At 32.2% G+C, this 23,252-nt stretch overlaps 1 protein-coding gene across 1 annotated transcript in view; it reads right to left on the bottom strand.

Moving 5' to 3' along the window:
- The window catches only part of LOC129233481 (uncharacterized), a 48,358-nt gene extending 28,539 nt beyond the window's left edge, over positions 1 to 19,819 (bottom strand). Inside the window, exons 1-4 of the mRNA XM_054867500.1 lie at positions 19,741 to 19,819; positions 5,867 to 5,960; positions 3,342 to 3,513; positions 738 to 877 (exon numbers count right to left, since the gene is read on the bottom strand). Coding sequence (XP_054723475.1) covers positions 738 to 877; positions 3,342 to 3,513; positions 5,867 to 5,941 — 387 coding nt within the window. The 5' untranslated portion in view covers positions 5,942 to 5,960; positions 19,741 to 19,819. The remainder of the gene's footprint in view (positions 1 to 737; positions 878 to 3,341; positions 3,514 to 5,866; positions 5,961 to 19,740) is intronic.
- Between the last annotated feature and the right edge of the window lie 3,433 nt (positions 19,820 to 23,252).

Genomic DNA, 23,252 nt, shown 5'->3' with positions numbered 1-23,252 from the left:
TCACTGCACACACAATACAGATGGTTCAAAGAAATCATTGTCCTTAGAGAACCTCCCTCTGAACAGGAAAGAAAGCACATTAATAGTAAAGTTTTTTTACTGAATGTGAGCATGGATTTGCTGGCAGCAGTTCGTGCTTAATAGTGGATGATAAACTTTAAAATGTTCTGGTATGCTTTCAGCATGTTGACCAATGAGGTACGCACACAGGTGTATGAATAAATAAAAAACTATTTCTCTTTGATTTGCAAACAGTTATTTCCTTTTTGCATCTTTGAAAAACCATTTCAAATTAATAATTAACACATTTTCAAATTAAATATTTTTTGTAATTATCTCCTTGGCAAAACCTACAGGATGGGCTCCCAAGCTGGGTGCCGCAGCATCCTAAGGTGACACAGGAAAAGGGAAGGGGTGCTACAAAATGTCCATGGTATCAATATATATGCATAGATGTATTTATTGAGTTAGACTAGGGGTCCGTGAAACAATTTAAATTTCCAATTCTTCAAAGGGTGCCACAAATCAAAAAAGTTTCAGAACCCATGATCTACATAATAAAAATTTCAAATTTCATTTGAATCTGCTCAGTAGAGCTTTAACTATGAGCCTCTGAGTACTGTCAGATTAATTTTAATTACCTCACAGATAGATACATTTATGTGTGAGACTATGTTAAATAATGTGAAGTAAAATTACCTTACAGTAAATTTTTTTAAAATGAAGAGAAAACTCACTATTTTAAAACAAGAATAGCAGTTCTTAAGAGCTGCTAAGTAACTGAAGAAATCAGCAGCAAAAGCAAAAATTAAATGAAGATAAATGTCAAACTGATGCTCTTCGTGAACCCCATATACAGCAAATGCAAGAGCAAGAACTGCAAAAAGAAAAAAAAAACATATATTTTTTTTCCTAATTCAGTAACAGAAAGTGATTGAATCAGAATGCTTTTTAATATTTTATTTTCTAAACAAAAAAAAAAAAAAAAACATGAAATTAATATCCTTGAAGTAGAATGGCATTGAAGCATAATTTCAATTTCATGAAACTAAAAGCCTAGACAGACAAAATAAAATTTGATAAGTTTTCAAAATAAGTAGCCATAGATTTTTTTTCAATCAAAAATATTATTTTCTTATAAACAGTTCAAACTAATATTAGGTCATTCCATGTCAAATCAACCAATCACTCAAAATGACCATCTCAGATTTTCATGAAACTTTCAAGGATTATACTGTTTGACATTCTAAATTCAGATCTACTTTTAAAAAAAAACTATATTTTTTGCTTAATGAGTTATTAATTTTTTTAATGTGTAAAAACTCACGTTTTTTTACTCATCTGTTGTGTTTAAAAATGCTACAATTTTAGTTCTATGGGGTCAATACAGTTGGTTAACAGCTCATTTTAAAGAGAATTTCATGAGCTTTAATTTGACATGCAACTTGCATATTTCTCTTAAATTTTTAATATTTTTTTTTAAATTTTAAAATTTAAATTTTTTTAAAGTTAGTGTCCTTTAAAAATTTTGAAAAAAATATATGTTTTTTAATATGTTTTAATAAATACATTTTAATAAATATATATACATATGTTTTCTATTAGACATTTTTTTAGATTATTTTCTTTTACTGTTTTAAAATCATATTTTTTAAATTAATCTCTTACTTTTTAAAATTACTTTTATTTTAAATTTTCTTTAAAATTATTTTTTAATTTTATTTTTAACTAAGCAATTTATAATTTGACAGCATTTTATTTCAAAATTATGATATAAATTAAAATATAATTAAAAATTGAAAATGAAATGCATTAAAACCATTTAAAGAACAGGCAGATCATGCAGAAGCTTGTTTACACACGTGTTGAAACACTCCCTGACATGTTCAAACAGGTGTGTGACGCATTAAGTCCTGTTTACTGAACTTCAAAAGAATAAAAAATAACCAAAATTTAAGATTTTTTGAAATTTAAAGGTTTTTTAATTAATGGAACTATTTATAGTTTCACTACAAAATGTTTATAATATTATTAAAAAAAAACTAAAACATGTATATTTTGAAAGAAATTCAAATTGTTAAAAATAGTTTTGTGCATTTAAAAAAGTATTTTTTATTTATTTATTGTTTTTTTTAATTTTTAAACAAAAATGCTAAGTAGCACCATTGCATTATTTGCTATAACTGCTGATCCCATCATGTCCCCACTCTGAAATTTTTAGGATGTATCTATTAAATCATATTAAAAAACATATATTTTTTTCAAAACTTTTAAAAAACACTAACTTTAAAAAATTTAAATTTTAAATTTTAAAGAAATTTAAAATTTAAGAGAAATATGCACGTTGCATGTCAAATTAAAGCTCATGCAATTCTATTTAAAATGAGCTGTTAACCAACTGTATTGACCCCATAGAACTAAAATTGTAGCATTTTTAAGCACAACAGATGAGTAAAAAAATGCGAGTTTTTACACATTTAAAAAATTAATAACTCATTAACCAAAAAAGATAGATTTTTTTTAAAGTAGATCTGAATTTAGAATGTCAAACAGTATAATCCCTGAAATTTTCATGAAAATCTGAGATGGTAAATTTGAAAATAAGTTTTTTTTTTTTTTTTTGGTTGATTTGACATGGAATGATCCTATTCATTACAAAATAGTTTTCAAACAATTTAAATGAACTGTATTAAACAAACTTTAATTGATTGATACATCACAGCTTTAAAAAAAAATCAGGGTCACAATTATAGAAGAGGGTTTAAGCTCAGAGAACCATCTTACTCTGAGCTTGCAGAAGCATTTGCTTTTTCAAAGTTAAATGATATTAATATTAGATATTACTAAACTTGGGAGTTTATCCTTATAAAAGATAAGACATAAGACTGACAAATATAAGCCAGATAGAACTATTAAACTTTCTTCAACTGAAGAAATATTTTCTAGAGATTTCTTTTATTAGAATAATATGAATATGCCGTTCTAAACCTACCTTTTCACACTGAACACTAAATCAAACTCCCAAGAGTTATGAGAAATACATAACATTTTATCTTAACTACACACAAGATTTAATAAACTGCTAAAGACAAGAAATATTTTGCTTCATTTTGGCTCAATTGAAATAGATATCTTTATTGAAATAGATATCTTTATAACTCTTCATTCCTCTCAAGTAACAAAAGAAGAAGGATCTTTGAGAAATATTAGACTTTTATACAGTCTTTTTCAAAACGTTTTACAAGCTTAAAAATACACTTAAAAAGCTTTAAAGAAACATATGAACATTAATTTAAAAAAAAATAGCAAATAGCAGGCACTAAGAGTTCACTATATTGTACCTGACACAATAATGACAATGACTTCAGTCATGAATTCTGGCGATAACAAACTGTGCTGTAAGTCACACTGTGCCACTGCGATTCCAGAAGATGCAAGCAAGAGGGCCACATTCCATGCACTTACCACCAGAAAGATCCATTCCCAAATGTTATGGCCAGCAATCAAAGATACCTAAATGATTAGAAATGATGTAATAAATGAAATTTTATACTCTTTTACTCAATGTAAAAAACTTTCCAATGTGTTACAATGGCATTTTTACACTACATCTCAAAATTCAAAAACATTTTTCAGAGCCGATTCTTTTCAGATAAAGCTCAAAAGAAACATCAGCTTGTTAAATGGTGGAAAAATATAACATAAAAGACACCTGACAAAATGATCTATTTATAAGATGTGTAAGCCTCTGCAGTCTGTGGTCACCCAAGCATCGACAGATTTACTTTCTCATTCAAGTTCATTGGGTCAGTAACAGGTTAAGCAAAAAATACATATTGAAACCAGCTACAAAACTACAGCCTACAGCAGAGCATTGCATACAAATAATTGTAAAAGACTTTTAATTTAAATTAATCCTTTAAAAAACCTAAAGAAGCATCTTTTTTAAATTTCCAACTGAACTTTCAGTTCGAACATTTAACTGTAAATTTGACTGTCTCAAAAATTTGATAACTCAAAACTTGTGCGGGTTTTAAACAACAGCATACTTCATGGCTGATTTGTCTCAGAGAGTTGAGGAGTGGACTGTAATAAAAATATTTATAATAAATCTCTTACTGATTATTTGAAAATAAAAGTGAAAAATATATTCAACAAGTTGGTGCAGTAAAATCAAGAAGAAAAGTTTTAGTATTACTGAGGAGAGCATTTATATAAACGTATTGTGTGAGCTCTGTATTGACACGATGAAGTTTATGTGCTTGAGAGTTTGCTGGAAAAGCGAGAGAGGGGGCTGTCATCATGGAATCTATCTGATGAACAATATCATTTTAGAAACTCTGTTCTTGAGTCTATAATACATACCTAAAATCAATAAAAGGCTAAAAACCTTCACCTGAAAATTCTTAGAGGAAAACAGCAAGATTTTTTTAAATATAATAGTGAGATTCGATCCCTAATGGAGGGCAGCCAAGTCAGTAAAGTTGTTGTTGTCTTGTGCCAGCTAAGCTGGCAATTTGGGGTGCACTGCTTCACTTTTCCAACTGTACTGTAATTTTGGTGTGAAGTTCGACTTCTACAGTAGACACATGCCATAAGGACCCGTTTATAGGGTAGGCAAACATTCACAACACAACAACACATTCGCACAAAGGAAGGACAAGAGAGAAAGCGCATTCATGCCTGAACAGGGATTCGAATCCAGGACCTCCCAATCAGAGTCAGACTTCTCTGACCACTGGACACGGTTGTCTGTATTAAGGGAATTATAAGATTGTGTTGATACAGGGAAAATCAGAGCATTGGAAAATTTGTCATTAATGGAGATGATCCCTCACAGAAGCTTCACTAGGCATCAAATAAAATTTGTTCTCAGTGTCCTCAAAGTCTTGCCCTGATCCTGTTACGTAGATTCTTAAAAAAGTTTTCGAAATATGAAACCGATTTATAAAATATAGCTATAGTTTTGTAAAAAAATCAAAACATCAGGAATACTCAATAAAAAAAATTCAAATACAAATGAGATGACCAACAACAGGCTCTTGGCCCAGCTAGACTGGTTCTAGTCAATTTATTAGTCCTCAATGAAGATCAATGGCCCTATTAAAGCTATTTACCCCCTTGCCCTCTGCCACCTCTTCCAGTAAGCTCTTCCAAGTGCTTACGACTCTAGTAATTTTTCCAAATTTCCAGGTTAGCTTCAGATTTGAATCGCTTAAAACAATGACCCCTCGTCCTGCTTTCCGTGCAAAAATTTAATCCATTAACATCTCTCATTTTGATAAATTGAAACAACTGAATCATGTCCCCTCTATTAAGTCTGGTATCATAATTTCAATCTGAAAGTCCTCTTACTAGTCTAGTTGCCCTTCTTTGAACCCTTTCCAATAAGGAAATATCTTTCTTCAGATAAGGCGACCAAAACTGAACAGCATACTCCAAATGAGGTCTTAATAAACTCCTATATTAAGGCAGAGGAACCTTCTTAGATTTGTTTGAAATAGATCTATTGATAAACCCAAGCATTTTGTTGGCTTTGTTACTTGCAATGCTGCACTGTTTACTAAACTTGAAGTCTTGATTTATTAAGATACCCAGATCAATAACATTATCTGCCTGACTAATGATTGAACCCTGTAAATGATAACTCGTACGGTTAATTCCATGACCTAAATGTAGCACTTGACATTTCCTTACAGCAACTATTCTACTATTAAATACTATACTCGACCTACAGGTATGACAAGATGTTTGAAGAAACGTTTTTACTACTTTTAATGTTTCATAATTTCATAATGCAGTTAGCAGATGCAGAAAACAATGACTTTTTTTTTTTTGCTATATTAGAAATTTTCTAATCCCTTACCTGAAAACCAGAGGAACTGCTTTCTGCTACTGGTTCATTGCTTCCCGAAGATGAAGTTGAATCTTCAGAAGGCATACTTAGACCATGTAGAAATCTAAAATTAATACCAGAATTTAGATTCAATAACAACAAATTACTACATTCTTTTAACAATCTTTCTTCTCTATACCAGTGATCTTTAGTAAAAGTAAAATTGGTTGCCAATGAAACAGTGCAACCTAATTTAATAACTTATTCATAACTTAAATGTAAAACATGTGAATAACTTCTTATAAAAAATTGCAATATATCTAGACCAATAACTACAGAATTCAATCTAATTTCGTGATATAAAAATTAAGCACTTTTACATATTTTTAAGAACAAAACAGCTATGATGATAATAAGAAGAAATTCAGAACATTTTTGAATAAATAGAAAGCAATTACATGCATTGATGAACAAAATTAACTGTCATCCTTAAAACCTAAAGATATGAGTAACAACAAAGAAAATAATATAGGGAATTCCTGTTACAATGACACATCCATTTCAGCAAAATGAATTTTCACTACCAATTATCCTGCCATTACATTGCTTGAATAGAAGAGGATTTTTTGAAAGTAATTGGTGACTGTTTCTTAGATCAAATTGTAACTCAGGGTACTCGACAGGACGCGATTTTAGATCTAGTTTTCTGCGACATGGAAGGCTCTGTTCAGGGGTTATGTGTAGGGGAACACATTGGAGATAGTGACCACAATAGTATTAGGTTTGGGATTAAATTTGATATGCACAAAGTAGAGAATTTTAGGTTTGTGCCCAATTTCAGAAATACTGACTTTGTGGCACTTCGGCAGAGTTTGAAAGCAGTTTTTTCTTCTGGATTGGACAATAGCGATGTGAATCTTCAGTGGGCAGAGTTTAAGAAAAATCTAGCGAATACGGTTAGGGATCATGTTCCTTTTAGGAGAAAGGGTGTCAACACTAAAATTTGGCCAATGTGGTTCTCCAGGGAAACTAAAGACGCTCTAAATTACAAGCAAGCTGCTTTTCATAGGTTTAGAGAAACAGGTCACAGTGAGGATAGGCTCCAATATTGTAAGGCAAGGCGTAAATTTAAGTATTTGGTACGGATTCAGAAAAGAGAGTTGGAGAAAAGACTGGCAGATAACATAAACAGGAATCCCAAGAGGTTTTTTGCATACGCTAATTCGGGGAAAGTTCGAAATAGTCATATTGGGCCACTGGTTGATGAGCACGGAATTTTAATTCAGGACGATAGTGATATGGGGCATGCTTGGGACAAACTTTGTCGCTAGGTGGAGCGACATGTACAATTGGTATCGTTTACTTCCGGTAGTTCGAGCCAAGCGCTTTTGCAATGCGCGATGCATGAATACTTGATTAAAATATTTTTTTCAAAACATCAACAATTTTGAAGCTTATAAAAATAAGTTATGGCAGATGAAAAGATTACTGTTCCATCGTTAAAAGCTAAATTAAAAGCTTTAGGAGCAAAAACAACTGGAAATAAAGCGGAATTACTTAAAAGGTATGCATAGAGCAGTTTTTTTTTTTTTAACCAAATCATTTTCTTTCTTTTTTGCCCTACACACGTGGTAAAAGCACAATCTCATGTCATTCGAGTTAAAAACTGAAAATTTTGGATTGGGCAATCTTTTAAACCGAAAATAATGAAGAAAGTCTCATTGAATAGTACCTTAGAACTGTTTAAAGCAAAGATTTTTCTCATGATAAAGGAGAGTTATTAAGTAATTTTATTCTTTTTTTACAAATTATTGTTAGTTTCTCTCATAAGATGAAAAATGATTCTGAAATTAAAAAATTTACTGTTTCGGTGTCCATCACTGTTTCATATTTCTGAACAAAATAATTTTAACGGTCAAAAAATTATGTAAGGTTTTCTTTTTTGAGCTTTGACACTACATAACTTTTTTTTTTTTTCAAATTCAAAATAAATAAAAACCACCTAGAGTTCCAAATGTACTTCGGTAAAACCTTTTTTTTTTTTAAATTTTAAAGACATAGATATTGGCTCATATTAAAAGTACAATTTTTTTTATTATCCCCTTCTTCTGCAAACGAAAAAAGAAAACCTGTACAGCCCTGAACTAATGGCAAATAGCTTACATATTAGCATACCAATTGTTTCTTGCTTACGACATGCATTGTACATAGGCTAATATCAATAATAATTTTTAAAAAAAATATAGACACATATTTTTATATGTGTGTGTTCTGTATCAGTTAATAATAACCAATTATTCATCATTGGAAATTATAGTATATTTGGTTCTTATGATTTTTCTTCTGGTTTTTTACAATAGTTTCATAACAAATATCTCATCCCAACTCCTTTCTTTATTTAAAATTTTGCTTTACATAACTTTAACTTGATTTTTTTTTAAATGCTTATTTTATTTTTACAGTTTATTTACATGATGGCATAGATAAATGTATTAATCATTAAATAATCAATAGGTTGAAATTGTGACAGAATGAAATTCTTAATTTAAGCAGAGTATTGGTCCATCCTATCATTACATCATTATCAAAACACGGTAATTAAGCCAATGAGCATGCAGCAAAGAGAAATTTTTACTTGTGTTGACCTCATTTGCATCAATGAGCGGCTAACGGCAACAAATGCAGCCAAAAACAATGTAGGAAACAGTTCCACAAAAAAATCAAGTGAACAGAAGCATTAAAAAATGGCAGAAAATAGCAGAAAGGGGATAAGCAATGTAACATTTTAAAATTAGCAGTAAAAATGAAATGAAAATTTTCTGAGAAATATAATTGGCACTCAGTAACATTATTTAATCGTAGATAATTTTCTTTCCAATTAAAGTAAATTGATGCATTGATTCTCCTCACCAAGCAACAGATATGTATTTAATATGAGGAGCGAAGGTCAACTGCTAATCAGTGAAGTTAAAATACCCAAAAATTGCATGCGCCTAATTATTAATATTCCAATTAACTCTATAACCATAAAATACTTACCTTAGTGCATAGTATGATATTGCTAAATATTTATTCGAGTGTGAAAAAAAGGTAAACATTTCAGCCTTTGACAACTTTTTAATTACATACAAATACAATACTTAATCGAAACAAACATATGCCATATAACACCATGTATTTATTTTTTTTTTCATCCCTTTTACACATCAGTATTACAACCCAAATTCCAAAAAAAAAAAAAAAAAAAAAAGAATATCAGAACTGTATAAATAAAACTTATTTAGTGAATCGGGTGAAATGAATGTATGCAAATTAAACGAAGTAGAACATATTATTAATAAATGAGTAAAACAATTTCAACAACCTTAAATGCATTATTTTACTAATGTAAGGCTACACATTTGTGGAAATTAAAAATGTGGATTTTTTACATAGGTCGAAAAATTAGAATAATCATTTTATTTAATGTGAATTTGAAAGGTAGCAAAAATACTTGCATATATGCAAACTATGTAGGTTGGGACAAGTATAAAGCTTGGTGCTCGCAAAATTTTAAGCTATTCCTTTACTGAAAATTGGTTGCTGACGTGATAAAATTAGAAGCAAGGCTCATTGTATCACAATTTAAAATTGTCTAAAATAATAGTTTTAAAAATGCCTCTTACATCCATAAGTGTTGGAAAGAATCTGTAGTTATCGTGTCCATGCCAACTGCACTAGGTTGATTATATAAACTGCAGTTGCAATTGTGCGTCCTCGTAGTAAAACCAAAGATGAACATGAAGTAGAGATGTGCCCAACTCTCCTGGAGCAAAGAGAAACTCATCTGGGGTATTATCATGCAACAAGACTGATTAAAAGTTTTATTCAGCGATGAATCTTCATTTTAAATATCTGTTGAAGAAAGAGGTGCTCGGGTCTGGCATGAGAAAAGCGAAGCGCTTGAAAAATCTTGTGTAAGACATTCTTTCTAATTGAGACATCCTTTATGTGGCATGTTCATTTAAATATCTTTTTTGCTCTTATATTTTGTTAGATTAAGCATTTTTCCCCCCAAAATAAAAAAATATTTTTTTTTTTTTTTTTTGACTTTGGGTTGTACACCATATATAAGTGTACAAATGCATAAATAATCACATAAACAAAATTCCAATGCTCTTAATAGGTTGAAATTATGGCAGGATGAAACCCTTAATTTAGGCAGAGTATTGGTCCATCCTGTCGACATTGCATCTTCTTCAATCCAGTGTGATTACCCAACAGGTGAAACCAAACCATTAAGCATGCTGCGAAGAGATATTTTTACCAGTGTTGACCTCATTTGCATCAGTGAATGGTTCAACAGCAAAGATGCAGATGCAAGTCAAAAACAAGGAAGGAAACTTTTCCATGAAAAATTTATCAAGTGCACAGAAGCATTGGAAATGGCAGACAGGACATTTGTCAAAGCATTGTGCTCTGCACAAATGTCAAAACATGTTGATTATCAGATAGAATTAATAATTTCAAGAGAAAAAATTGTACAAGCCACATGCAGTTGTGCAGCAGGACAAGGATTTAATGCTGCCTGCAAACATGTAGCAGCATTGCTATTTTGTATCGAACAATATGCAGGCTCTGGTGTAGTGCATGAAGCGATTTCTAAAACATCAACTATTCAAACATGGAAATTACCCCCAAAAGGAAGAAATGCAGACCATATGACTGCTTTTGAATTGGGAAAGTGCTCACAACCCAAATTGGAAGAGTCTCCATTAACAATGGATATTTTTAAAAATTTCATGATTGCAGAAAACTTAAACTCACCAATGTTGCAGAGTCGAAAATGTAACCTCTCATCATATACAGTGGACCATGATTATCTTTCTAAACCTTTGTTATTCTTATTGCTTCAACAAATAAATCAAGTTTCACAAGAAGAAATAGTAAAAATTGAAAAGAAAACAACAAAACAAGCTACCTCTAAATTGTGGGTGAAGACTAGACGAACAAGAATTACTGCATCAATTGCAAAATCAATTGTGACCACAGTTAGAAGTGGAAAATTGTCACCCAACCCGGGTAAGCGACAAATTTTGTCAAAACCTATCAATACCCCAGCTATTAAATGGGGTAAAATTAATGAAAACACTGCCATAGCCGAATATGAAAAAATAATGGACGTTAAAGTTAAACGGTGTGGTGTGCTTATAAGTGACTTTAACAATAACATTGCAGCATCACCCGATGGCATTACATCTGAATGTTTAGTTGAAGTTAAATGCCCCTATTCTGTTCGACATATGTCACCTATGAATGCTAGATTTCTGACAAGAATAGGGGACACAATTCAACTAAATAAAAACCATCATTACTTTTATCAGATACAATTCCAAATGATGGTTTGGAAAATTAAAAAATGTGATCTTGTAGTATGGACCCTTGAAGGAGCCTTCATTCAAAACATCAACTACGATGAACAGTTTTGCAAAAGAATGCTTCAAGATGTTGAATTTTATTTTGAGCATGTTTTTTCTAAAACATACTTCGACATTCATAATTAATCTAGCATGTATATAAATTAATAAAATAATCATGTTTTACTGAAATGTATATATTTTTGTCAGTGTAAATTATAATTTGTTGCAGGTGGGAGGTAAGCAATATAACATTTTAAAATTTACAGTAAACATTAGTGAAATTTCGCATAGAAGCATAATTAGTCTAAAACAATAAAAAAAAATATACAAAATAAATAAAAACATTAAAATATATACAACAGTTTTACACAATGCTATTTTTTATGTTTGTTAACATTGCACAATTGTAAAACATTTGAGAAATAATAGGCAATTTATATGGTTGCACAGCTCGCTTAGTAATTTTGTTGAACTTTATAAAACCAATTACACGTTCAACTAGAATTCGTCGTTTCGCAATTGCTCTAGTTAAGAAAACATCTTTTTCACTCAATTGCTTACCATATTTGAATGGAGGAATATTTAAAGCAGCTTTACTCTGCTCAAACAAATCTGAGACATTAAATCCTTTATCTGCTAAAATTATGTCCCCCTCTTTCACTAGGGAAAGGATCCCACTTCTTTTAACAATTTCTCTGTCAGAGATTGACCCACCATGTAAATCTGAGCAAAACATAACAACACCTCTCTCAGAAATACCAATTAAGGCTTTTAATGTGGGCCGTTGTTTGTACTCTGACCAAGTAACCTGTTGATGGGTAGGGTTAGATGGCATTTCCATTTCAATTTCTGTACAGTCAATTATGCATGTATACTGATCTTCTTTCAAGTTCTTCACTGAATCTTCCCAAAAATCTAAGCTTTTTAACATAAAATACATAATTTTTGTATATTCGTTTACTAAACTTTTGCAAGAATTTCTGTTCAATGAGAATTCAATCTCAAGACGCAAGAAATCAACTGCATGTCTGTATGTATATAATGTGATAAAAACTTGTGTATTAAAATCTGTATTTACATTCAGTGTTGCAGGATACTTTTTACAATGAGTTGTGAGCATAAATAAAATAACATTGAATTGTTTTCTACTAAATCCTGTGTAGTATTTTAATTGTTTATCATTTAAAAATTCTATTGTTAAAATTGGATTAGAACTAAAAGAAAAATTTGTTTGGCTTGTAACATCAGCAGTTGTAATATCAGTAGCAACATCAGTTTGTGTTGCAATAGAATTGCTTGGTGTTTCCGTACTACTACATTCAATCGAAATTTCATTATTTACATTGAAGTCATCTAACATAACAACTTCTTCAATTATTTCTTGAGTAGGAGTTATAATAATTGAAGTTTCCTTTATCTTTGTCCTGGATACGGGAACCTGAAATGAATAAAATTCAAGTTACTTCTTAATATTACCAGTAGTACCATCCAACAGTTTACATCCATAGCAGAAATATTTTTAAATATCATCTAAGACCAGTGTTGTTTAAAATTCATGATAAATGCTATTGCATGCAATAATCAAGTTCAGTCTTAATGTGTCATATCATTTATCTAAATACAGTAGAATCTCGTTTATCCGAGCTAACTAGGGCCGTAGGTGCCTCGGATGTCGGGGATCTCGGTTAGTCAACACTTTGTACAAAAGCATGTCAGTATCTCAAATTTTTAAAATGTATTAAATAAAATACAAAAGAATATTTTTAAAGGATAAAAATGAGCATGTAAAAATAATGTTTTACAGTTAAAAAATTAAAATAAAAAAATCACTTGTAATAAGTTTTAAAAGTCGATTATTTTTTTTTTTACAATGCAAATTTAAATATTAACAGACACCTTTGAAAAACACAAAATTTCCAGAAAATAAATTTAGTTTAAAATTAAAAATTCATCATTTTATTAAATAGTACATCTTTATTGTTAAATCTGTTACCATTTTTTGCAAAAGTCCCGAATTTCTAGCAATAGCTCCCCGATCAAGCAATTTTTTAAGTAAAAAAAAGTCTATTGGTGTAGTTAGTATCTGTCATCTGCTCTAAATATGGGTATGCGTTATATTTCTTAGAAGTTAGTTTTTGAGGCAGAATAGCAGGCAGAGGAATAAAACACGTCGTCCTTTTAGAGCTTACGTATTTAGACAAAAGAAAAAAAACTTCACTGTCGGCTCGGTTAACAGAAACATCTGTTAATCGAAGCTTGGATAATCGAGGTTCTACTGTATATATATACATGTGGATGTATACATATATACATCCACACTGCATTTTGAACATAGGCGGTGATTGGGACTGAAAAGTGGGGGGAGGGTTTGGGCAATAAAAAAATACAACTAAAAGCAATAAAACTTTTAGTAGCAGCAAAAAAATGAAAAAGAAAAGAGAAAAAAACAAGGACAAAACATTGCTTGGGTTGGTTTTGACTTAACTTACGTTTTCCTTAAGATTTTGATGAATTATGTATACAATAACTTTCCCAGAAGAAACACTTAGACATGATTTAGACTTACAGTATTTACCCCAAAGTATTTTAAGAAGCCACAAACACTTGGTAATAATTTCATTAAACAAGTATGGCTTGTTTAAGTAAAACAATTGATTTACTATTTTGTAGTAAGTTACCGCCCTAAAGCCAGGGCTAAGGCAGAAATACTTAAAATACACCGCCAGCTCAGTTATTCCATCCTCGAATGGAATAACTGAGCTGGCGGTATATTTTAAGTAATTGATTTACTAATATCTAAACAATAAATACGCAAACTAAAAGTGAGTGCTTGTGCTAAATGATGTTTCGTAAACAGATACACAAAAACAAGTAATTATGTTCTGAAAAGTTTGACATTTATGCTTTTTGTATAATTTCTAGTTTTTGTTCCTATATTGGAAAATACAATAAAAAATTAACCATAAAAAATGGGAAGGCGGTTGCTCCCAGAATCGCCGTCACTGATTTTGAAGACAGTAAGGCCTCCTACACACGAGGTTGTTAGTTGAATTCCCATTTCTGAAAATTTATTGTCAACTAGTTGACCCGCGTTTTTCGTTGTCTTCATACAAGGAAACTTAGCTGAATCAAGTTTTCTGCTCAAAAGGAAAAGGTGCATAAAAAAAGTAATTTCCTGCTCCGCACCACTGGACTAAGACTAATTTTTATTCGAGCAGCTGCTCTAAAATGTTGTTAAAATTGTACAGAGTAGACTCAACCAGCTTACTCATGTCAACAGTGAATGTTCAGCAATGTTCTTATAGTTAGTTTAACTAATCGGGATGAGGATGGTACGGGCACATGAGGCGGACGTGCCTGATGAGTCGACTGTTGTGAGAAGGATGCCGGTCGATTCCTTCATTTTTCTGCCTAGTTACATTTCCTAATACCCCCCCCCCCATTCAAAAGTTGATTCAACTAAGTTACCACATGTGTAGGAGGCCGTAGCCTATTGATTAAAGGAAATGTTTTCTTTCGAGAACTTTTGTTGTAGATAAAGATCGTTTGCGTTCTTAATTGAAATTTAAAAGATTATTTTCAAAACATTTCTTTTTGGCAAAGAGATACAAAATCTTTATTTGCCCCGCAAACCCTTGCTGCATCTTCCAGATATTGACAATTCGACTTACATATATCTCCAGATAAATAAAAGTTCAGCTGCTTTGACAATAGTTTTGAAACAGAAGACAATGCAGGCAATTATAGACCTGTAATTCTGGCGTCAATGGTTTGTAAGATTTTTGAAACTTTGATCAAAAGTCAAGTTTATGAGTTTCTGAGAGACTAATAGCCTGTTGACTAGTTTGCAGTATGGCTTCAGGAAAGGTAAATCGCAAACCAAATATTATTTTCATTACTGGATTTTTATTTTATTGAAGCAAAGTTTCTGTTTTTCAGTATCAATTTATGAGTCTATCTCCAAATTTGTCATACAGTGACAAATCTTGATTTTTCATTTTGCAAACTTTAACAAACCAAGAGGATCAGCATCACGGGCTGTTGTAGGTTGGCACCACTGTACCACAGAATAAGTTTTGTGTCAAAAAAACTTATGTAGAATGATTTTAAAAAGTGTTGCATACAGCACCCAAAGGGATGTAAATAATCTACCATTGGAGATTATCCATATAATTTACATAAATTAAATTAGCTTTTTATTTCCTTGATTAATCAATCACTTACCTTACGTAATTTTGTGGCCTTTTCGAATGACCTCACTGGAAGATGTAACTCTGGAAAGGCGCCAGGCTTTAGTAGCATCCTTTTGTTTTCAAGGGCATCTAAAAAAAGACAAGTGTGCACAGTATGTAATATAAGAAACAAAACAAGATCACAAAATATAATATAGATAAGTAGTGAGAAACAAAAAAATGTTAACGATTTTGATTGTTTGAACATCTACTTAAAAATAGCACCCATTACGTAACTAACATTTTATAAATATAGTTAAGGAAACTCCATGACAGATTACAATTTAATACAATAACTTTAAAAAAAAGGAGTGAGGAGGGAGGTTAGCACATGCAACATTTTTTTATTTATTTCAGTTCATCTTTGAGATTTTATCACCAAATGGAAACAGGCTTTTCAAGATATAGAAGCATTAGGTAATATTCTTATGAATGAATCAATCTCTGATTAAAAGCTTACAATGAATGAAAATGCAAAATGCTTGCTATCAACTTCAATCCTTTTTTAATCTTTCAGCGCTAAAAATATATTATTGAGCTAACTAAACTATAACTAAATTTGAAAAATGAGAGTGCACATGCTGAAACATTTGAAGGAACACAATGTGTAACTTGGATTAACATGTAGAAACACTTTCTGAAAATACACCCAGTAGGTACAGCAGGGTAAAATGCATATTCACCAATAAATTTCTAACACACAATGAAAATTAAGTTATAAGAATTAACTTCGGATAATAGAATATTGTGTGATTTTTTTTCATGTTAATATATATATATATATATATATATATATATATATATATATATATATATATATATATATATATATATATATATATATTAATCACTAAAATAAAACATAAAATACAATGCTCAATAAAGCTCAGAGGGTATATGCTGTTTTTCAAAAGAAACCAGAAGACACACAATAGTTCAATTTAACATTACAAAATTATGTCCGTTCAAAAATTTTTAGCCAAAATTTAAGGTGGGTTTTCATAAAAACTGTGTGCTAAAAGGAGAGAAACGTGAAAAGAAAATTAAAAAAATTAGTTTTTAAAACTTGTGAAAGGGAATTTAAAACCACAAAAATATCTAGCTTATATAGCAAATGTTTTTTTTTCTAACTAAGCATTTTTACTATTGTGCTTTCCGACTGAAAATTACATTTTATCATTCTAATACTAAGTATCTAACTTATTAATACAATAGAAAAAAAAAATAGCTGTTCAAATTAAATAGAACAAATTAAATGCACTTACCTGTTTTCTTGGTAAGGAAGTCACTTTCTTTGAAATGTCGGCCACATACTTTCGCGTACTTGCTTGGGGTTTTCGAAGAACGAATAGATATAATCCACTTCTTTTTTTCTCTTGGATTTGTTGGAAATGAATGAAAACTTAACCCCTTACAAGTATTGGAAGTAGTAGAACATTGAGGGACACAGCAATTCCAAGGCATTTTAAAGTTTAAATGCTTTCGGCAGTTCACAACGACAAAATCCAGTGTAGCATTAACCGGAAGTAATTTATACCAACATCCGCTCCTGAGCGCTAGGCATGATGAGAGTTTTAGCATGCCCCATTGCTAATGTTCTTAATAACTTTTTTTCGAGTGTTTTTAACGATAACTGTATCTCAACAGTGTTTCACTTCATTTGAAAAAAATTAAAGGGACTAAGGCTCCGGGGCCAGATAATATTTATCCGAAAATTTTAGTTGAATGTGCAGAGGAATTAGCAGGTGTAATCGCAAACATTTTCAATGCTTCTTATAATTCGGGGACAGTGCCAGAGGACTGGAAGCTGGCTAACATTACACCGCTCTTCAAGAAAGGGTCTAAAGGGAGTGCGGGAAATTATAGACCTGTGAGTCTAACTTCGGTGGTTTGCAAAATTTTTGAAACATTGATGAAAATTAAGATAGTAAATTTTCTAGAGACTAATAATCTATTGACTAGTTTTCAGTACGGTTTTAGGAAAGGTAAATCTTGTGCAACTAATTTATTACATTTCTATGACAAAGTTACCATGGCTTTGGACAATAAGAAGCCTGTAGATGTTGTTTACATTGATTTTCAAAAAGCTTTCGATAAGGTACCGCATGTTGCTCTACTTAGCAAATTAGCTGATATAGGAATAGGAGGGAAAACTTTCATTTGGGTAAAAAATTGGCTGACCGGAAGGAAACAAAGAGTAGTTGTAAGGGGAAATTATTCTAATTGGAGTGAGGTCTTAAGCGGGATTCCTCAAGGATCAGTGTTAGGGCCTGTTTTGTTCATTGTCTTTATGAATGATATTCACAAAAAAATTTCTGGGAACATGAATTGTTTTGCTGATGATGTCAAAGTTATGGGGACTGTAGAAAATGAAGAACAAGCAAATCAGCTGCAAGAGGATCTAGATCATATTACGGAGTGGGCTGATAAATGGGGTATGGCTGTTAATATTGGGAAATGTCAAGTGCTACATTTAGGGCATGGAAATAAGTGTACAAGTTATTATTTGCAAGGTTCAGTCATTAGTCAGGCAGACAAAGTTACTGATCTGGGGGTCCTAATAAGTCAGGATTTAAAGTTTAGCCAACAGTGCAGCATTGCTAGCAACAAAGCCAATAAGATGCTTGGGATTATCAATAGATTTATTTCAAATAAATCTAAAGAAGTTCTTCTGCCCTTATATAGAAGTTTGGTAAGACCCCATTTGGAGTATGCTGTTCAGTTTTGGTCTCCTTATCTTAAGAAAGACATTAATGTATTGGAAAGGGTTCAAAGGCGGGCTACAAGGCTAATAAGTGGACTTTCCCACTTAGATTATGATTCCAGGCTTAGAAGGCTAAAAATGTACAGTCTTGAGCAAAGAAGAGACCGAGGGGACATGATTCAGCTGTTTAAATTTATTAAAACGAAAGATGTTACGGGGCTAAAGTTTAGCACTGAAAACAGGACAAGGGGTCATTGTTTTAAGCTATTTAAATCTCAGGCTAACATGGATATTAGGAAAAATTATTATTTTAGCAGGGTAGTGGAACCTTGGAACAACTTACCGGAAGAGGTGGTAATGAGCAAAGGAGTAGACAGTTTTAAGAGGGCCATTGATCTTCACTGGGGATTGTAAATTGACTAGGACCAGTCCAGCTGGGCCCAGAGCCTGTTGCTGGTCGTCACTTTTGTATTTTTGTATTTGTGTTTGTATTTGAATTTCATTACCAAAAAAAATTGATATCCCTTGAATTTCCATTGTTTTTTTATGAAGGAGAGACAATAACATAGTATTAATACCATTTAAAATTTTCAAATAATTTTATACTCGTTACAAACTGGGAAATCACATTAATATTAATTTAAGGTAAATATAGGAGCTAACAATTAGCGACACATAATTTCATCTATATTAATCATTTTAAAAAAATACTTTAAGTATTATTTTACCATTAAGCATACCCATAGCATACAGCATGAGTATAATTTCTCAACAACTAATGATATTTCAACTTCATAATCTCTGGTTATAGTCATTGAAGACAATGAAGTAGTTTCTTAAATACTTTTAAATTACATTTACAAGAAATATTTTAATCAAATCTGAAGAAATTTACGACAGCAGAAATATGAAGTAGAAGAAAATATTTTAACTACTATGATTTAATTCATATCTGAACTAATAAAACTTCAAAAAGCAAATATGAAATATAAGAAAATATTTTAATCATTATAATTAAATTAGCTTTCTGAACAAACAAAACTTCATGAAGCAAAATGAAAATTTTCATTTCTATATTTCAAATTTAAAACATTGAATCTACTAAAGACAATAAGTAATGTCTTATCTCTTTGGAAAAGAGAATTTTTAAGCTCTTAACACTATTGTACTAAAACCTTAAAACATTTACAGATTTGGTTTTTACGATAGCAAGAATTCGATACGCAAAAAGTGAGTAAACTAAAAACACTTTTAATTTTTCGCACCATTCAGAAAATTGTTTAACCTTTCAGAAAATACATGTGCTGAAGCATTAACTATTCTCCAAAAAAAAATATTTATAGATAGACAGTTTTCTTAATGAGTTTCGCTCCGAAACGAGAGAATGCAAACATATCAGTGGAAAATTTGCACAACTTAGCGAAAATGTGCAAATAACAATTTCATAACATTAAATGCGATTTTAAATATTGGATGCTTCATTTCACAATGAGTAACAAATGCAATTAACATTTTTTTAATCACAAAGTCAACAGAATTCTAATGTAGTTAAAAAACTTAATTGATTACAGATTATTTCTTTTGCTTTGCGCCAAAATCTGTCAAAAACATTACATGAACAGTAGAGTACAGTTGAGAAGTAACACGCTTACTAAAAGGACAAAAGAAATTTAAATCATTTCCAGCGGATAAAAATAAAATTAACACTATAATGAATTTTTAAAAAATATAATAACACAGCAGGGTATAAAAAATTGATAATACGTAAACATGATACCAACTTTCGGAGCAAGGAAGATTTCATTAGCTGAAATAGATGCTTTGTTGGTGGCATTTAGATTTTTTTTTTGAAATGTTACATTACAGCAACTCTTCAAGGTTTGTAAGAAAGAAAAAACTCGCCAGACAAGTCTCTGTTTCACTTACGTTTTCTACTTCGCGAAAATGAATTAATATTTTAGGCTTGCTCCTTAAATGGACGGTACCATCACTCGAATGGCCTTGAATAAAATCAATAGTAGAAGGTGCGATTCACGGTAGGGATGCATTAAATCGTTCAGGTTTCTCAAAAAAAGGTTCATCAGCATAAAAATAGAAATCTTATTTGTGATACTCACATTTAATGCAGGCCTTTATGATTACTGGAACGGAAATTCAAATCCCTGCTGGAAATCAGAGGATCATTTACTTGTATCACTTGCTAGAATTCATTCTAGACTTCTCGTCACAAAACCCCAATGTGCAAGAACATTTACAAATAAAGTATTTAAAGTGAAAATCGAACTCCGTTTTTAGAACAATCTATATAATCAATGATTATATGATATCAAGGCGATCGAATAAAACCGCACGTTCTCAGTTAATCAAAGGCATGCGCAGTTACTACTCCGAGATGAGGGTTACTCCCACTCCCGTATTCTAAGGGGGAATTGAACACTTTTATAAGGAGCGCACTGCTCTCCCCTTCCCCTCTCCTCACCATACAGTTTGGATCGATTTTACTCGCATCCTCTCCAAAACTAGAGTTAAAAGGAAATCTTTCATTGATGCGGAAGAGCGTAAAGTACATTTTAAAAATATTTCTTAAGACTTTTTGCAACCAAGAATCCTATGATTTTTTTTGACGTTGATTCTTATATACGAAAGTGTTTTACGCGAATCACGCCCGTCATTTCGAATTTTTCCTGTAGGCTCAAAGAGTATATATACATGACGCAAATTAATCAGCATAAAAATTTGGTATCAAATAAAAATTCAAATCGAGGAAAACTCAGGCATACTCAGGGGGTGCCTCCCCAACAGCAGGAGCACCCCCTAAATATCGCGAAGCAACCCCCCCCCCCCCGCAAAAATAAAAACACGACCTAAAAATGAGAAAAATACCCCTCAAAACAGCCTTCCTAACAATAATTTTCAATGGCGCCGGCGCCTAGGTGGTTAAGGGGGGGGGGAGAGAAGGGACACCTGTTGGCCCGAGTCTGAAGAGAGCCCAATATTTTTTAAAATATGCATGAAATATAGGGGTAAACAATATGGAAGGGGCCCGGGAAAGTCATCTGTGACGGGCCCCAAAATTTCTGTGCACGCCCATGCTAGGTGGGCACCCTTGGGCCCGCAAGTATGTAAATTCATTAATTTCCTAAAAGTCAGAAGGGAGAATGACTCTCTCCTGATCCCCCCCCCCTCCAAAAAATGATGGGCCTGATCAGGATCCGCAAACTAAAATTTTTGGGAGGGAGGGAATTCCGATTTCGTCGAATAATAAATTTTGAACATGAACACATGTCATGCATGTATCATCAGAGCTATCAAAAAAGAGTTATAAATAAATTTAAAAATTTAAAACTCGAAAAAAAAAATCTCAGTTTTCCAATTTTGTTTCCAAATTTGCCTAATCGTCAGCAAAATTTGCTGAATGAAAGAATATTTTTGGGAGGTCATTGTGACCTCTCCCACGTCTCCCATCGGCGTTCCCTGGTGAATCTGAGTGGAGCCCTGTTAAATTATCAGAGCTGCCCTGTCTCAACTACAAGAAAATAAATAAAAAAAGAAATTTTCATCATCAATCACAGTAAAAAAGTTATTAAGAAAATTAAGTCTTCTATGTAGTAAAGCGAAAAATAATATAAGAGAATTATTGTGAAATGAAGAGAAAAAATGTTGCGTACATTACTTAACTTCACCCCTGTTGAATATTCGATGCCTTTTTAGCAGCCAAGAGTATAGATAAGTATACTCAGCAGGGGTGGACTGGGTCCCCCAAGAGGGTGCCAATCTTCACTCCCAAAGGGCGCAAAAAAAAAATAAATAAAAAATAATTAATTTGAATTTTGACATCTTGAATTCAAATTATGTTTTTCGCAATCACGAGTGTGTGTGTGTATGTAGGTGTGTTGTGTGTGGGGGGAGGTATGTGTGTTTGTGTGTAGGCATATGTGTTTGTGTCTGTGTGCAGGCACGAGTGTTTAGGTAGTTGTGTGTAGGTGTGTGTGTGTTTGTATAGGTGTCTGTATGTATGCGTGTGTGGTGTAGTATATGGATGCCACCTGGAGACAGTTTTCGCTATAGGAGCAGCATCGTGAGGATCCGGTCGACGGTGAAGCTGCAGAGGGTGCTGGTGGGAAAATAAAATGATAGCACATCAAAACAGTCAAATGAAAGCAATAAGCAATCGTGATTGCTCAAAAAAAAAAAGAAAAAAAAGAAAAAAAAAAAAAAAGAAACGAAAGTGCACAGAGGGCATTCATTCAAAGGCGCATCGGCACCGCGAGCATATACGCACATTCAAAGTAATACTTCTTAAATTTATGTTATACTAGCATTCCCGTACCCGGCATTGCTCGGGTAATGGAATTAGCAAGAGTTAACAGTGTTTGGGGCACCTAGTTTCGAAAATCCCCTGTAATAATTACTTATTACCTATATTTTTTTCTAGTTTTGGGAGGATCCCGGGGCCCCTGGACTCCTTATGTATATGCCCTTGTACTTAACCGATCTTTCAATGTTATTAACGATCCTTTTAAAGTATTGATTATCTTTGCAAACACAGGCCATCCACATTTTATTGTTATACCTATGTTTAAGCAAGAACTTCTTTGTATAACACATTTTACTTTCTTCTATATCTAATATATAGAAGAAAGTATTGGATTCGTGTAAATTTTCGAATTTCGAATTTTGACGGATACGAACGTTTTGAGGTGTGCTGAGTCCACTTCGACTATTTTTGGAAAATGTCTGTCTGTCTGTGTGTGTGTATGTGTGTGTGTGTATGTGTGTGTGTCACGTCTGTGTGTGACCAGTTTTTTGTGGCCGCTCTACAGCAAAAACTACCGCATGAAATCGAACGAAATTTGGTACACATATGTGCCCCTATGTGAACTTGTGCCCATTGGTTTTCGGCGCGAATTTCTCCAAGGGGGGTGGAGCAATGGGACGTTTTTTGAGTTAAGCGTGATTGCTATTCCTCAGGAAGTAACTGGCGGAATCGAACAAAATTTGGTCCATATGTTGCCAGTAACAGGAACAGGTGCTGATTTAATTTTGGTGTCAATAACTCAAACGGAGGTTGAGCTATAGAA

Source organism: Uloborus diversus, unplaced genomic scaffold (assembly GCF_026930045.1).
Source record: "Uloborus diversus isolate 005 unplaced genomic scaffold, Udiv.v.3.1 scaffold_448, whole genome shotgun sequence".
Taxonomy (NCBI): domain Eukaryota; kingdom Metazoa; phylum Arthropoda; class Arachnida; order Araneae; family Uloboridae; genus Uloborus; species Uloborus diversus.
Note: the sequence above shows the minus strand (reverse complement) of the source record. Positions and strands in the feature narration are given on the sequence as shown.